Below are 14,384 nucleotides of genomic sequence, written 5' to 3' on the forward strand. Positions count from 1 at the left end.
TGTATTTTTTTTTTTATCCGTATTACCATTGTAATGATATGGGAACATTTCCGGCTGCATCACATCACGTTTCTGCATTCGGTATCAGGAGCCAGCCAGTCTGGAAAGTTTGATCAACATCGACAATCATTATTCGGAAACACAACAAAACACCACTATGGAGTACCAGTCCTCTAGGTAGTGAACATCGACCGCAAGTACCAATATCCGCTAGCGACCTTTCCCTTTCTTGACATCAATCCGAGAGCTGAACGGAGGTGTCCTGGTCATTCTGGCCGCTGGTGTGGTCCTTCATAGTCTCCTCCATGGAACGACCATCCTGCAGCTGTAATCGGCCAACTAAGTTCAGGGGATATCCAAATCTGATAGTCCAGGTATATTGATTTCTGACTGTTCAATTAAATACCGATGGAGTCGATCTAGGTATACCTATTCTATGCACTCAAAGACGGCACCTCGATACGACCTCTCATTCGCTTTGGCTATCCAACAGCGGCTAGCGACAAGTTCAACCCCCGCCCTTTGAAATTATTGGGACAATCAAAAAAGAAAAGTTTGCAAGGAGGGAAAATCTTTGAAGCAAAGAAACAAAAAGAAAAAGAAAAATCCAGGATCCAAGCACAATCCTGCCACTGTGACGGCACTCCGTAGTCCGTACAGACTTGTCTACGGAGGACTCTGTACATTCTCTCCTTCCTTTGGCTTTGTATTTTTTGGAGTCTGAAACCTTCCAGCCAGAATGGGTAACGCCTTGAGGCTTTCCCAATCTCCTCCCCTCTCCAAGTGTACCACTTCTTTTGGCGGCCTCCTGATGAACCTTGTGCGCTCGGAGACGAGGAGGGCGAGCTACCGCCGACATGGCTGGCAGGATGATCGGAAGCCTGACATTCAATGATTTCGTCAAGGCAGGTTAAATCATCGGGACAAATCCGTGTTGAGTCTGGATGCATGATGGGCATTCATGAGGGTACTTTCATTGTGGCTTCGACCCCCATCTACTGTCGGCTGCGATGTTTCCATATTAGTTTTCCTGGTCATGATGCATACCTATCTTGTACTTTTGAGTTCCCAGTTCGAGTAGCCTCATTATTCAGAATCATCAATCAAATCCACTCGCGTCCCTACTTCGCCGGGGAAGCCGCGCCATAAACCTATCAGCAGACAACTACAAAGAAGTACAGGTCGTCGTCTCCTGAGACCATGCCAACCAGGGATTCAAAGGCTGTGTCTTCCTTCTCTTCCTTCCACCTTTCTCCGAACGTCCCGGGCGGTTTTGCTCGGTTTCCTTTTAGTTGGCTTACTCTCCTTTCATCACCACTTAGTTACAAGTCTGGCAAAACAGACGGTCTCCTAACTTCCTTGGCACTTGAAAACCACCATCCCTCTCTTGTCTGTGGGTGGGTATCTTAATCCGCTCCGGCTATCAGGAAGTGCGAGCTATCAAGGCTAGGCATGATCAAGGGCTTTCGTCTATATAGAGCTTAACAAATCAAAAGGCAACCTTTTTCTCTTTAGTGGTACCTAGTTAACTCCATAATTGTGGTCAGCTCTGGGCAGCGGATCAGAACCTGTGTAACAATTTAACAAATGAGAGACCAGGTGGATTCCTGGCGTTCCAGAACCTTAGAAAGAAACGTCTTTTCAAGAGTGGAGCTGTGTAAAGAGACAGAAGGAGAAGTCTTACGGGAGTATATTATTATTATTATCATCATCATCGTCATCGTCATCGCCATCGTCATCGTCATATTAGTTAACTATCTTCCTTCCGTCCCATCGCTTACTTTTATGGAATCGCCCGGGTCTTCAAGGATGGATGAGAACAACCTTTGGGTCGTTCGTTTGCCATCCTCAGCCCCCGGGACTGGAAGTACAAGAAGAGAAGTCTAGTGACGATCCAAGCTGCGCTTGACCGAACCAATACCTTTCAATGGTAGTATACATACATTATTGCCTCCAGTTCTTGCAATATTCAATTAGGTTATCTGGTACTTTTTCGTTCATCTATCTGAAAGTCAAACCTGGTTCAACGCCCGTGTCCAATCGATCGAGAGACGATCTCGATACCCATCGGTTATTTTAAGATTAATATTCCCAAGTCCCCTGTACGGAGTACGGAGTAGTGATGACGCCTTTGACTTTTTCATATGAATGGAGCTTTGCGTGATCACATCCGAGTATATCCCGTTAATTTGCCCGAAATGGATGCAATTGCATTACCCTAGGTAGAGGATTAAAAAGACTCTTTAAAATTCACCAACGACCGCCACAATCCAATCCTCTTCCCAGGCCCAGTCACCGCCAATATGAAATACTTGACTTACCGAGGAAATACAATCACAATACAATGGGATTCTACTAACCTACACTATACAATGGCCAATATCCCATCACAAGCACTCTCTCATCCTGCAACCACCAACCACTGACTAGTTAGGATTCCAAGGTATTATTATTATTATTATTATTATCACCTGCAGACAAGGGTTGTCAACTCCCCCGACCGCCCCAGATCGTATTTGCTTTGCAGCGTGCTGGCTGGCTGTCCTTTTCCTGTGATAAGTTTCAATAACTAACAACTACTAGTCGTACGGAATCATAGCTATTCCAAATTTCCACATACCTCGCAATATCATCTTGAAAATCATTCAACACTTCTTCCTTTCTGGCTTTTTTTTTTTTTTTTTTTTTTGGTTTCTCGTTTTGGTCCTGACCGAGAACAACTACAAGACGGTGAGGATTGGTGGATGGGAATCCCAGCCTTCTTGTCTCAATCCCCCGAAGCCTGGTGCCCGACCATTGGGTGGGTGAGTGGTTGTAGATGCATCATCTTTGGCTTCGTGCGCAGGTAGGCCGATCGACATTCTCCCATCTATCAATTAGCTCATCAACAATCAAATTTAATGTCGCACCCATGAGCAGAGGTAGGCAGTCACCACATTATAGCGTAGTTGAATATTCTCCTTTTGCAATCATCACTATTATTATTACTTCCAGAGTAGTCCGTAGTCCGTACAGTGCGTATGGAACTAATTCATGTTGGCCGTCATGGCTCACACTGCATTGACCCGCAAAGCCTACAGTGCACTACGTACTTCCTCCGCTGGTACCTGTATTGATGGTCGGGTCGTTCGTGTCGGAGAATTATCCTATCACGACCTGGGTCTCGATTCTTGTCTTTCCTGTACTGCGCGTGGGTTGTCACGACGCCTACCTACCTACCTAGCTCACAGGCAGGGGCACCGTCGTCCGTATCGTGGCCCTTGATTCGCGTCACCAGGCAACATAAAGAATTAAAGGGGCGTCTTGAAGACAATCAGATTCAAATCTCTATCCATCCCTCGTCGTTCCCACCTTGCTGCTTGCTACCTTTCGCAGCTCCTTGCATTTGCATTTCGAGTACGAAGTTGTGTTGTGAACTTGTACCGAGAATGCAATCAACAAGAGTGATCCATCATCATCATCATCATCATACTCATAGCCTAGTACTAGTAGTTTAATCCTGTCTTGTCAGGTAGACTACTCCGTACTCCGTAGGTAGGTACCGTCTATTAAGGCCAGGGTCACCCGTTGAAACAGTGAAACCCTCGTCGCAGCCTTGCTTGCCTGCCTTCACGTATAAAAAAACACTGTACTGTATTCGAGATCCGGGTTTCTTCTCTACTACCTAAGTTGAGAATGCCAGTCAGGGATATACTCGTAGCGTCCAGGGTTAACCCTCCGCAGGCAAGGATAAGTATGGGCTCTGTGAGCCGCGCTCAACGACCACCGAGAGATACAGGGATATGCGGTGTTTCCCAGGAGATGGTTACCTACAAGGGGGCTGCTTGACCGTAGCTAGGCCTCCGGGGAGGAACGTTACGGAGTACTCCGTAACGCTTCAGGGCCATCTCTCACGTTCAGTTCAGGTTGACAAGAAAGTTACGCCGTAGATCGATCTCTTTTGCCGCAAGGAAAACAGGGGGGGGGTTACGGGTATCATGGTTCCTATTGGAACCCCTCCCTCGTGAGCAGAAGAATAGAATTCAAAAGGCAGGCAAGCTAGTTGTTGTAATTGGTTGCCTTTGTACAGATAGAGTATGGAGTACTTCTTTCACACGCTTGGATGTATAGATATATATATATATGCAGACGTCAACCCTTATTTTCGTTATTTTTTGTTTTCGCTCCCCTCTTTCAGCTCTGGAAAAGCCGCGCTTCCATGAAGCGATCGGACCTCCCCCACCTTAGACTTGCATCGTAGATTTTTGTCACCAATGATATGTACAGAGTACATCTCTCTCTCTCTCTCTCTCCGTCCAGAAAAAGAAGGTTAAAGACTGAAATATCCTTACAATTTCCCGGGTGGCCGTGTCTCACCATCCCGACCTACCTGAACCCCATAATGGGGGCCGTTATATTTATTTATTCCCCCCTTCGTTTACCCAGCATGGTGCAGGTCTTTGGTCTTTGTATTGAAAATAATTCTCGACCGGAGGTGTTTCAGACCAACCTGGCACGGGAGGGGGGGGGAGTTCAAGCGCTGAAGTGACCACCACCACGCACTGACTAGCTAGTAAGAATCTCGTCCCCGCTCGCTTCAACATTGACCTAGGTAGTTATTTATTTTCTTAAACTTCCTGGTCTGATCTCCTCGTAATTCGAATGAGGAGCGACAGTAGTAGCCCTGTCTCAAAGAGTCCCAGTCCCAGGGCAGCAGGGCAGAGTCCAGACGGCACTCTGCACCGTCCGTGTCCTCTTCACTTTCGTCTAGACGCTGATACATACTACTAAGTTATTATTATTATACTTACGGCCCCCTTTCTGCCTCGTCACACCTATGCGACCGTGTTGTTCCGCGTATTTGTCTAATGATAATAACTAGTTACTACCTATCCCACGGAGTAAGTAACTTAGTAGCTAGGCCACCACCACAAAGGATCTCGAAATGGACAACCAGGATTCTTTTTCAGACCAATTGCCAAGATATTAGCGCGGGTAGAGATTATTGAGCGCGACGCTGTAACTTGTAGTTAAGGCCTGGCCTGGTGTAACTACTCCGTAAGTATTGGCCTTAACGCAATGTCACATATCCAGGAAGTTATCACCTGTAAAATAAAATAAAATACACATCTCTCTGAGTGATGGCAACTTCAACCGATTTACTGAGTCCCATGTAATCCAGGTTTGATCAGGACTTATTCCGAATCCCCTAGAATGCAGTATGTCGGGATTTGCTTGGGAGGATGTTGAGTTGGCGAGAAAAGGTATGGTAAAAATACCCATATTAGTTTCAAGGCGCGATTTGATAATATCAAGTTTTATGACTGAGTCGCCGTGACCCTCGAGGGTCTGCAGGCAGGCGCCGCTGCTGGCATTCCATAGTTATCTTGATGGTCTTGTTGTCAGAAGTAGAGGCCAGTAGCTTGGAGTTATGCGAGAAGACTACAGAGTTGACCCAGTCATCATGACCTATAAGGGTCTGCAGGCACGCACTCCAGTGTTCTTCTACATGTTTCCCAGTTATCCATCCTAAGTCATTAAGCTCAAATTGATGCCTTGTGATACTGCTCTGTGGGCTGAAAAAAATATTGCAGAAATATAAACTTGAAGTGGATAATCCTCTATCATCACTCGGTGGCATATAATAAAACCGGTATGCATCTTGAACTCTAGAGATCAATTCTATATCTCTTATCCTTGCCTAGAATTATGTTAGATTATAACTTGATCAGTACTTAATTAGTTATAGGAATAACCCTTTAATAATTCTTCAAGCTTTAGCATGGATTTAGCTCCTGCTAGCAAGTCTCTGATCAAGCTAAGAGCTTCAAGCCTGTGGAGTAGGTCCTCGCGAAGAAAAGCATCAAGAAGCTTAGTAGCCTGAATCTGTTTACTCGTCTCTTTTCCGCGAAGGTAGTCATTGAGATGATCTGCCCAGTGCACACTGCATACATGCATAGCGAATCCAGGCCAGCGGATCTGGGTCTGGTTGCTGGACTTCACTCATAGAAAGTGTATCATCTTCGAGGTTGTATATATCCCGTTTCAAAGACTTTGAGAAGATAGAGTAATGCATCACTTGTATCCCATTAGGATAGAGCTTTTCAGATGCCTGTTGTAGGAGAAAGTCTTGTGCGGACTGATGAATTAAGGTAACTGTGCGAGTTTGCAGAGTAAGAAAAGATCCACAGAGTTTTACAATCTCTTGAAGTTCATCGCTGGTGAGTTCGTCCTGTGATTTAAGATATGATGATAACTCATCCAATGTATAAACAGTTGTAACGATTCCGCGGTGTCATCCAAACCCTGGATATTGCTGAACATTCGACGGTAAACTTCATCAAGCCCAGGAGGAAAATCCTTAAGTTTTTTCTGTAGATGTCTTGCTGGGACATCTTTCAGTTGCTTGCAAACCAAGACCACCCAGAGAAAGGTTCCATTTGCATTCAGTAACATGTGACTCTCAAGAATCTCTCTCTTTCTCAATTCATATTTGTTTCTCTTTGATAACTCCTCTACTTTATGCTTGATAAATAAGTCAACAGCAGCAGCTAGATTGTCTTTGTTCAGCTCAAGCTGAAGTCTGATTCCTGTTGTATTGTCGAGATATTTCTCAATGCTCGGCCAGTTTCGACTCGATACAATCCATTTCACATGTGAATGAGCTGATGAATTCTCTTCAAGAAATTCGAGAAGCCTACTTAAATCTGTTGTACACTCATCTAGTGCATCCAACGAACCCATGCATTTTCATTGTCAAAAGTGCCGTCGCTAATATGATTGATAAGTGAGGATTGTTGCTTCACAAGCATATGAATAAGTCCTCTCAAGACTGCCGTTGCATTATTGATGCGGCTGTTACTTGCTTGATAAAAAAAAGTATGCGATATTTGTAGGATCATTAGCCTCCTTGGAGAGCTCATCAATAATTCCGCACATTAGCATTGTCTTGCCTTTTCCAGGATCACCCATAACCCACAGGAGCTGAGGGCAATCGTTATACCTCCACCTTTTAAACTCATCATGATCGAATACCCAGTGATATGAGTCTTTAGGGAGGCCACCCTTCTCGTCCTTAATTCGCTTGTTATCGTCCTCTGGATCAGTGGCGCGGAGACTCTCTAGACAGCGTCGGTCCTCAGCATCGCATAAGCGCTCCTCATTCTTTTGAGCGATACTAACAAGCTCCTGCATCTGCTTTTGGATATCGCGGAGAATATAGTCCAGCCTTTTCCGTAATTCTTTTGCTTCTGTGGCTAGCTTCTTCAGTTGCTCGACACTTGTGCCGGATAATACCGTTTTAAACTGCTTGTCAAGTTCTGCCTCTTGTGTTTGAAGTTGTCCCAATTGACCATCCCAGCTGTCATAATTGATGACATCTCTGAAATAGCTTTTAGTTCTGCTGCGATAAAACCTGAGGACACTCCGCAACTGAAAGTTGATGATGGCCTTGTAAAGGCCTATCACACGCTCAGAAAGATCATTCCTCAAGCTAGGCTTCAGGTCTTGAGGCAAGAGAAGTGAGTCCATCTCGACATAGTAGCGCATTTGTGATGTGACATACGTAAGTCCTTCTTTGTTTGCAGCTTCGACAGTGGCTGGGTTTTTCAGAAGTGGAAGGATCAGTGAGATGCCTGCCATCACAGCCGGTGCAAATGGCACATCTCTAATTGCATCCTTCACACAATCTTAAGCCCCTTCCACAGCCTTGCCAACTTCGCCCACCCCATCTTGTAGAATGATTTCATGTTGACAGCTCATTATGCTTTGAAGTAACTGATGAAGTATTGTGGCTTAATAATCAGAGTTCATAAACGGATAACTAGTTAGTTAATCCAGATAGCGGTTGACTGAAGCCAGATGGAGAGGAGTGGGTTGTCTGAAGTTAGATAAGATCCAAGTCATAGCCCCGTTTTAAACTACTATAGGTTTTGAAGGGATGCTAGTTCAATGCATGGCATTTGGAAACAATAGTGATATATTTATTGGTCAAGCCAATTTCAAGATTTACTGTACCACTATGCTACTAATATTACTAGTAGTAGTAGTAGACTTACTTTCCTCTTGTGCTGCACAGTATTATCAAAATTGCAACCAATCTTTGATCACTGATAAGTGATGATCACCTAGGTAACTGAGACTGGATTTAAGAGGACACTGATATGTCAAGATCCATGAATCCTCCGTCCTGTCTATTGTACTCCTTGATTCCAGAGAATACTTGAAAGCTGAATAAGTGGAGTTTTTCTGCGTATGATATTAGTAGAATTTGACCAGGGTGGAGAGAGAAAGAGAAAGACAAGAAAAAGAGAAGGATAGGGGGTTGTTCACTCTAGTCTCCTAACTAACAAATAACTATCCCTAACTATCTGTAACTATTCAGATTTGATTTCAGACTAAAAAAAGAAAGCAAAATGAATTAGATTAGATTTAACCAAGTGACTAGTTATTTCTAGAGTGAACGGGTTCCTAGAGTTCTAATTACTAGACTAGTCATGGCCCAGGTAATCTATAATAAACACCGAAGACTTGGGGAGTTTTTTTAGTCTTCTAGTGGGTTTTCCCACTCTTTTCTCCTTTTTGTTACTTTGCTTTTTTGAAGGAAAAAAGAGTGCTTTGATTTGAATTTACAGAGTACAACTTGTATAGTTAGTTATACCTAGTATAGTACCCATACTATCTGTAACCACTACTCTAGTCTGCAGCAAACAAAAGGATTTTAATATGAAAGAAAAGGGGGATTACACTATATCAGAATAGTACATCCGCAATAAAGGGACAATATACTCATATACTGCTCCATGCCTACTATTATCAATATTGTCTAGGTAAATATTGGCTTCGAGTTAACGGTGTATACTGTATAGTAAATATCATGAAAGGGACGAATCCTTTGTACACTTCCAGGGTTACCTACTCGGTAGGCACCCAGGTATTTCCAGAGGAATATCAGGCTGAGCGCGGGGAGAAAGATTCCCATGGCCCCCAAGTTCATTCTAGGTTCAATAGTAGATGATAGTGCTATACCCGTCACTAAGGAATCATCCACAAAATTATTCGCACTTCTGTTATAAAACTCTTTCGAGAGTGTGCACAGAACAATACTAGTGCTGGGATTATAATGCCTACTGGCGGTTGAAATACAGATGTTGACCGGCCACTGGTATAAAATATAACATTTCGAATTGGTATTCAACCCGCTACATTCTTCTATGTTATAATTGAAAGGAGGGACTTGTTTACTCTACCATCCCCTACAACTGAAGGAAGACCCTTTAAAAGCTCCCTTTCCCAAGTTGATCCATCTAACGAATACAGGTAATTCCTCTACATGACATCTGTACATACCTCGAGATGCAACTTTTATGTCTACTGGCCAAAGACCATTCCCTTACCCAGGTACTCTACCAGGCTATAGATCGTGGCCCAATATTCACCTGTTAGAGAGCTGGGTTCATTCAACCTCTCAGATACTGCCTTCGAAACCGGTCTCTATACCCATGCTTCTGTTATTGTCATGGCATTTCTCCCTCAGTTCAGTTGACCGCAACTCCCGCAACCAAATAAGCAAACCACCGCCCGACTTCCAAACCTCCGGCCGGTTTAAAATCTTCCCCTCCTATGATCTTTATGCACAGAACAGAGACACAGACAACAGGCCCCAGTCCCGAGCCGAGCCGCCGCGAATCGATACGGTAAGGTAACTCCGGGTTAACCCGGTCAACTTCACGCCGGATACTCCCATTCAACCCAGGAGATCGCCTATACTGCAGGGTGGGATCGAGTTCGACCTGCTCTTCCGTACAATTCTGAAAAGAGTACTACTGCATTTGGCTCTCGTGGTTGTCTCTGTTTGCTGTCGCGTGGGTGTTTCAGTAACTGAGTCGGAGATCTGAGCTTAGATATCCGAGAGTCCCTAGGCTACTACATACATATAAATAGGTGGTCTATATTAGGTAGGTAGTTCTTGGAAGGCTGAGTATGAAGCAGGCTCTAACGCAAGTGTCCCCGAGTCCAAATTAAAGGGGAGGGGGGCAAATACTGGGGTTGGCCGAGAGAGCAGAGTATGGCACATTCATCCCAACCTGTATATAGCTACATGCATGTGTCTACTTCTTTCTTTGTCAACAGGCTAGAAGCTAACTAACTAGCGATAGTTATCTACATTATACATTATATTATATTATAAATAAACCCCCTGTCTCACATGCAAATATGCTAGGTGCAAAAAAGTGTGATGATGACACAGTCTGCCTTGCCCGACCTTCTTATGTGCACAGTACAAGTATTTGACGTACCGTACCTAGGTAGATACTGACATACATCTGTACCTGTGTCTAGGTAGTTCAATTCTGCTTAGAGAGAGACTGGGTAGAAAACAGCTTAGGAAACTTTTTATCCAGCATGCCCGATGTATATACTACCGTGTACTCCGTATGCGTGCATCTTATAGCGCAACGTACCCACTGTTTGTGTTTTGCTTATTACTGCATGGATACATGTTTCATATTGTATGTACGGAGTAACTATCTGCCTTTGGTATACATGCTGTACTACTTGTAGTGTTGACTTGCTTATCTACTACCTAGGTCGTGAGAATCCATTGCTCATATAGGTGGTTCGGGACTGAGTCTAATATGTAAATAATCGTGGACAACACAGTAAAATAGGCAAGTGAGTAGAATTGCTATTAGCCCGGTTGTAGGTGGCGAGTAGTGGGATGTATAAGGGTATACAGATATAACGATAAATGACACTCTGGTGTTGTTCATAGCTATGATTGAAATATTCCTGCAGCTTGATCTACCAGGGGGCGTATTGTATGATGCTTACAGCAGACCCGAATTGAGGTCATAGTAGACAGAGTATAGATGGTCTCTCTGAGTATGATGGCACAAGTATAAGCCAAGTAATGAGATGAAATTTAATGGGCTAGAAGAGATAGCAGGCTACTAAAGTGCTCATGAATCTGCTCTTGTTGCTCCCCTTCTGTTAACCCCCTTTCGCTAGGTGGTTTTGTATGCATCATCCGCGGAAAAGCAATATCAGAGCTGTCAAGTATCATACCGGAAATGGAAATTGGCCATGCAAGATATTTCCTTTTCTTTGCTCATCCTTATCCTTTCCCCCTTTTCTCGAATCTGAGTTGCCTAGGTTTCTTCAAAAAGCAGGCAACGAACTCGAAATGGGGTTTGGTGGTAGATCATGTCGCACAGGCATTTCGTGAACAGTACTTCCTGATATGGAATATGCAAAATAATGACTGACAAAACGGCAATAGAATCTGGCAATGGATCTGGTCTTGGTAACATAAAATGACAGATCATGTCTGACGCGATATCATCTCAGTTGTAAGAGCGAACCCGCGTTCCATCCCAATTCCTCGCTCGTCTTGCAGCACTATTACATATTATTAGGTGCACGCCTCCCTATGTATTGACTGGCCCGGCGAGCGGCACTACAAACACAATCTGTAGAGTAATGCGCCATTCTTATCCATGAGCTTCGGGAAGGTTAGTGTCATGGTGCCAAATCATCTCCTCCAACTAACCGGTAGGTAGCACCCCTTGCTCCTGAGACAGACTGAACAGTCTCTGTGGCGGGATTCGGACACCAGCATGGGAAGGATACGGATCGGTAGAGAGACCGGGTGGATCTGGAAGGGTTCCCCGGATTCTGATCGTGATTCCTCTCGCAAAGTGAGAAACTGTCGCGAACTGAGTTGAATGCGGGAGATCCCGGCGGGGTTTCGGGAAGGACCGTAGGGAATGGAGTGAGTCAGCGAGTTTTGGACAGGGCCAGACTTGTAGTTATATGGAATAATTATATACTTACTAGATACTGGACTCCACCACATAAAGCGCTACAAGATAACTGTTCTTGAGCCAGGGTCAATTCCAAGCATATAAACAAAGATATTTTATCAAGGCCAAACAATTATCAATATCCCCTCATCTGAACGCAGGAAGGGCTTATTTTCTCCTCGACTCAGAAAATTTGCCTCCATCCCCAATTCCCGCTGGATTTTGCCTGAGAAAACGGGCAGACACATTCCACGGAAAAAGTCCTCACGATCGAAAAAGGGAAAATTCCGTTATTTCACTCGATTTACACCGACGGACCCGAAATAGTTCGCTTTTTCTCTTTTTTTTTTTCGCTTCCCAGTCCCCAGCCATCAATCAAGCTTGGGTTTTTATCTCGGATCATCACGAAATTACTTTTCTTCCTTCCTATCTCTCTTTCCTTCTTCCCTTCCTCCCTTCTCCCTCTTCTCATCCCATCGTCCTCGATATCTCTCCCTTCGTAACTACCACCTAACCATGGTCGGAAGTACGATGGCCATCCGGTCGAAAATGGCCTCCCCGGCTGCCATCCAGTTTTCGTCGCTGTCGCGCAGGTCGCTCTCGACGCGATCGCAGTTCCAGGCTCTTCGCTCTACACAATCCCTGAGATCTAGCGGACTCTCCCAGCGACCTGCACGCCGTGCCTACTCTGACGTTGCCCCGGCCCCTGCCCCGGCCCCGGCCCCGAAACCACGAAAACGGTTTAGATTCTTGCGCTGGACCTGGCGTCTGACCCTCCTGGCTAGTGTTGGCATGGTCGGTACTTTGGCTTACAGCATCTACGATTCGCGTCATCCTATCGAACAAATCGAGCCTGACCCGACCAAGAAAACCCTGGTGATCTTGGGTATGTCTGTTTGTTGTTTGGTTTCAACGTTTTATGTTTCTTGTCGCGCGCGTTTTGCTTTATGAGCGCGACCCGTCGTCACCTGGCGCTTGAACTAACCTGAATCCCTGCTTCCAGGTACTGGATGGGGTTCCGTTTCTCTGCTCAAGAAACTCGACACGGAAAACTATAATGTGGTCGTCATCTCCCCCCGAAACTACTTCCTTTTCACTCCGCTGCTTCCCTCTTGCACAACCGGTCTGGTGGAGCATCGCTCCATCATGGAGCCCATCCGCAACATTCTTCGTCTGAAGAAAGCTCACGTGAAGTTCTACGAAGCGGAAGCTACCAAGATCGACTACGAGAAGCGGGTTGTGTACATCAGCGATGACTCCGAAATCAAGGGTGACATCTCCCACACCGAGGTGCCTTTCGACATGCTGGTTGTTGGTGTTGGTGCTGAAAACGCTACTTTCGGTAGGGTTTTAAATAATTGATCTCGTCAGCATGGTCTGGTAACTGATAGTGAATTCTAGGTATCAAGGGTGTCAAGGAGCACTCCTGCTTCCTGAAGGAGGTGGGCGATGCCCAGAAGATTCGCAAGCGCATCATGGACTGTGTTGAGACCGCTATGTTTAAGGATCAAACCCCCGATGAGGTTAAGCGTCTCTTGCACATGGTTGTCGTCGGTGGTGGCCCTACTGGTGTCGAGTTCGCTGGTGAGCTGCAGGACTTCTTCGAGGACGACCTCAAGAAGTGGATTCCCGAAATTCAGGAAAACTTCCACGTCACCCTGGTCGAAGCTCTCCCCAACGTGCTCCCCATGTTCTCCAAACAACTGATTGATTATACCGAATCGACCTTCAAGGAGGAAGCTATCACTATCCGCACTAAGACCATGGTCAAGAATGTTACCGACAAGTATATCGAGGCCGAAATAACAAAACCCGATGGATCCAAGGAAACCGAAATCATCCCCTATGGTTTGTTGGTCTGGGCTACTGGTAACGCTGTTCGCCCCGTTGTCCGTGATCTGATGGGCCAGATCTCTGCTCAGAAGAACTCTCGCCGTGGTCTTGCTGTCAACGAATACCTTGTCGTCAATGGTACTGAAAACGTCTGGGCTGTTGGTGACTGTGCTGTGACAAACTATGCTCCTACTGCCCAGGTTGCCGGTCAGGAGGGTGCCTTCCTTGCCCGTCTTTTCAACACCATGGCCGAGACCGATGCTATCGAGAAGGAGCTGGAGCGATTGTCTGTAGCTCAAGCGGAGGCCAAGAACGAGGAGGATCGCAACCAGATTTTCGATAAGATCCGCGAACATCAGAAGCAATTGCGCAGGACCAAGCAGATCGGTCCCTTCCAGTACTCCCACCAGGGAAGCTTGGCATATATCGGAAAGGAGCGTGCGGTTGCAGATATCAGCTGGCTGAGCGGCAACATCGCAAGTGGTGGAACCATGACCTACCTGTTTTGGCGCAGTGCTTATCTGAGCATGTGCTTTAGCTGTAAGCATTCCGTGTACCCTCCAGATTTTGGACATTTTTTTTTATATATTGGTACTAATGCTTCCTCCCAGCCCGGAACCGTGTTTTGGTCGCTGTCGACTGGGTCAAGGCCAAGCTGTTCGGCCGTGATGTGTCTCGCGAGTAAATTGTTCCTTCCATGGATCAGTTTTTCCCCCCCCCCCATCCGTGTACAACAATGGATACGTATACCTATGAGCTTCGACGAGG

General features: G+C 45.5%; 5 protein-coding genes across 5 annotated transcripts; 2 read left to right on the top strand and 3 right to left on the bottom strand.

The window, feature by feature from the left end:
- Positions 1-188: 188 nt before the first annotated feature.
- Positions 189-1,080, bottom strand: P175DRAFT_0141823 (uncharacterized protein). Its single transcript, XM_040892419.1, has one exon. It carries the CDS (start codon positions 957-959, stop codon positions 483-485), a length of 477 nt encoding a protein of 158 aa, XP_040754077.1. The 5' UTR covers positions 960-1,080; the 3' UTR covers positions 189-482.
- A 3,829-nt stretch (positions 1,081-4,909) lies between these two features.
- P175DRAFT_0141579 (WD40 repeat domain-containing protein) lies at positions 4,910-5,678 on the bottom strand. The gene has a single exon (XM_040892418.1). The coding sequence runs from the start codon at positions 5,618-5,620 to the stop codon at positions 5,291-5,293; it is 330 nt and encodes a 109-aa protein (XP_040754078.1). The 5' UTR covers positions 5,621-5,678; the 3' UTR covers positions 4,910-5,290.
- A 218-nt stretch (positions 5,679-5,896) lies between these two features.
- Positions 5,897-7,818, bottom strand: P175DRAFT_0555351 (uncharacterized protein; the record flags this gene model as incomplete). Its single annotated transcript, XM_040900629.1, has 5 exons — positions 7,705-7,818; positions 6,842-7,645; positions 6,716-6,750; positions 6,254-6,656; positions 5,897-6,197 (listed from the first exon to the last, which is right to left on the bottom strand). Exons 1-5 carry the CDS (start codon positions 7,725-7,727, stop codon positions 5,897-5,899), a joined length of 1,566 nt encoding a protein of 521 aa, XP_040754079.1. The 5' UTR covers positions 7,728-7,818.
- Positions 7,819-9,344: 1,526 nt separating this feature from the next.
- P175DRAFT_0529763 (uncharacterized protein) lies at positions 9,345-9,862 on the top strand (the record flags this gene model as incomplete). The annotated part of the gene is made up of 2 exons (XM_040899722.1): positions 9,345-9,674; positions 9,734-9,862. 2 exons carry the CDS (start codon positions 9,345-9,347, stop codon positions 9,860-9,862), a joined length of 459 nt encoding a protein of 152 aa, XP_040754080.1.
- A 2,437-nt stretch (positions 9,863-12,299) lies between these two features.
- P175DRAFT_0432853 (alternative NADH-dehydrogenase) lies at positions 12,300-14,301 on the top strand (the record flags this gene model as incomplete). Its single annotated transcript, XM_040893562.1, has 4 exons — positions 12,300-12,669; positions 12,787-13,125; positions 13,185-14,156; positions 14,228-14,301. 4 exons carry the CDS (start codon positions 12,300-12,302, stop codon positions 14,299-14,301), a joined length of 1,755 nt encoding a protein of 584 aa, XP_040754081.1.
- Positions 14,302-14,384: the final 83 nt, after the last annotated feature.

Source organism: Aspergillus ochraceoroseus, assembly GCF_002846915.1.
Source record: "Aspergillus ochraceoroseus IBT 24754 chromosome Unknown P175scaffold_2, whole genome shotgun sequence".
NCBI lineage: Eukaryota > Fungi > Ascomycota > Eurotiomycetes > Eurotiales > Aspergillaceae > Aspergillus > Aspergillus ochraceoroseus.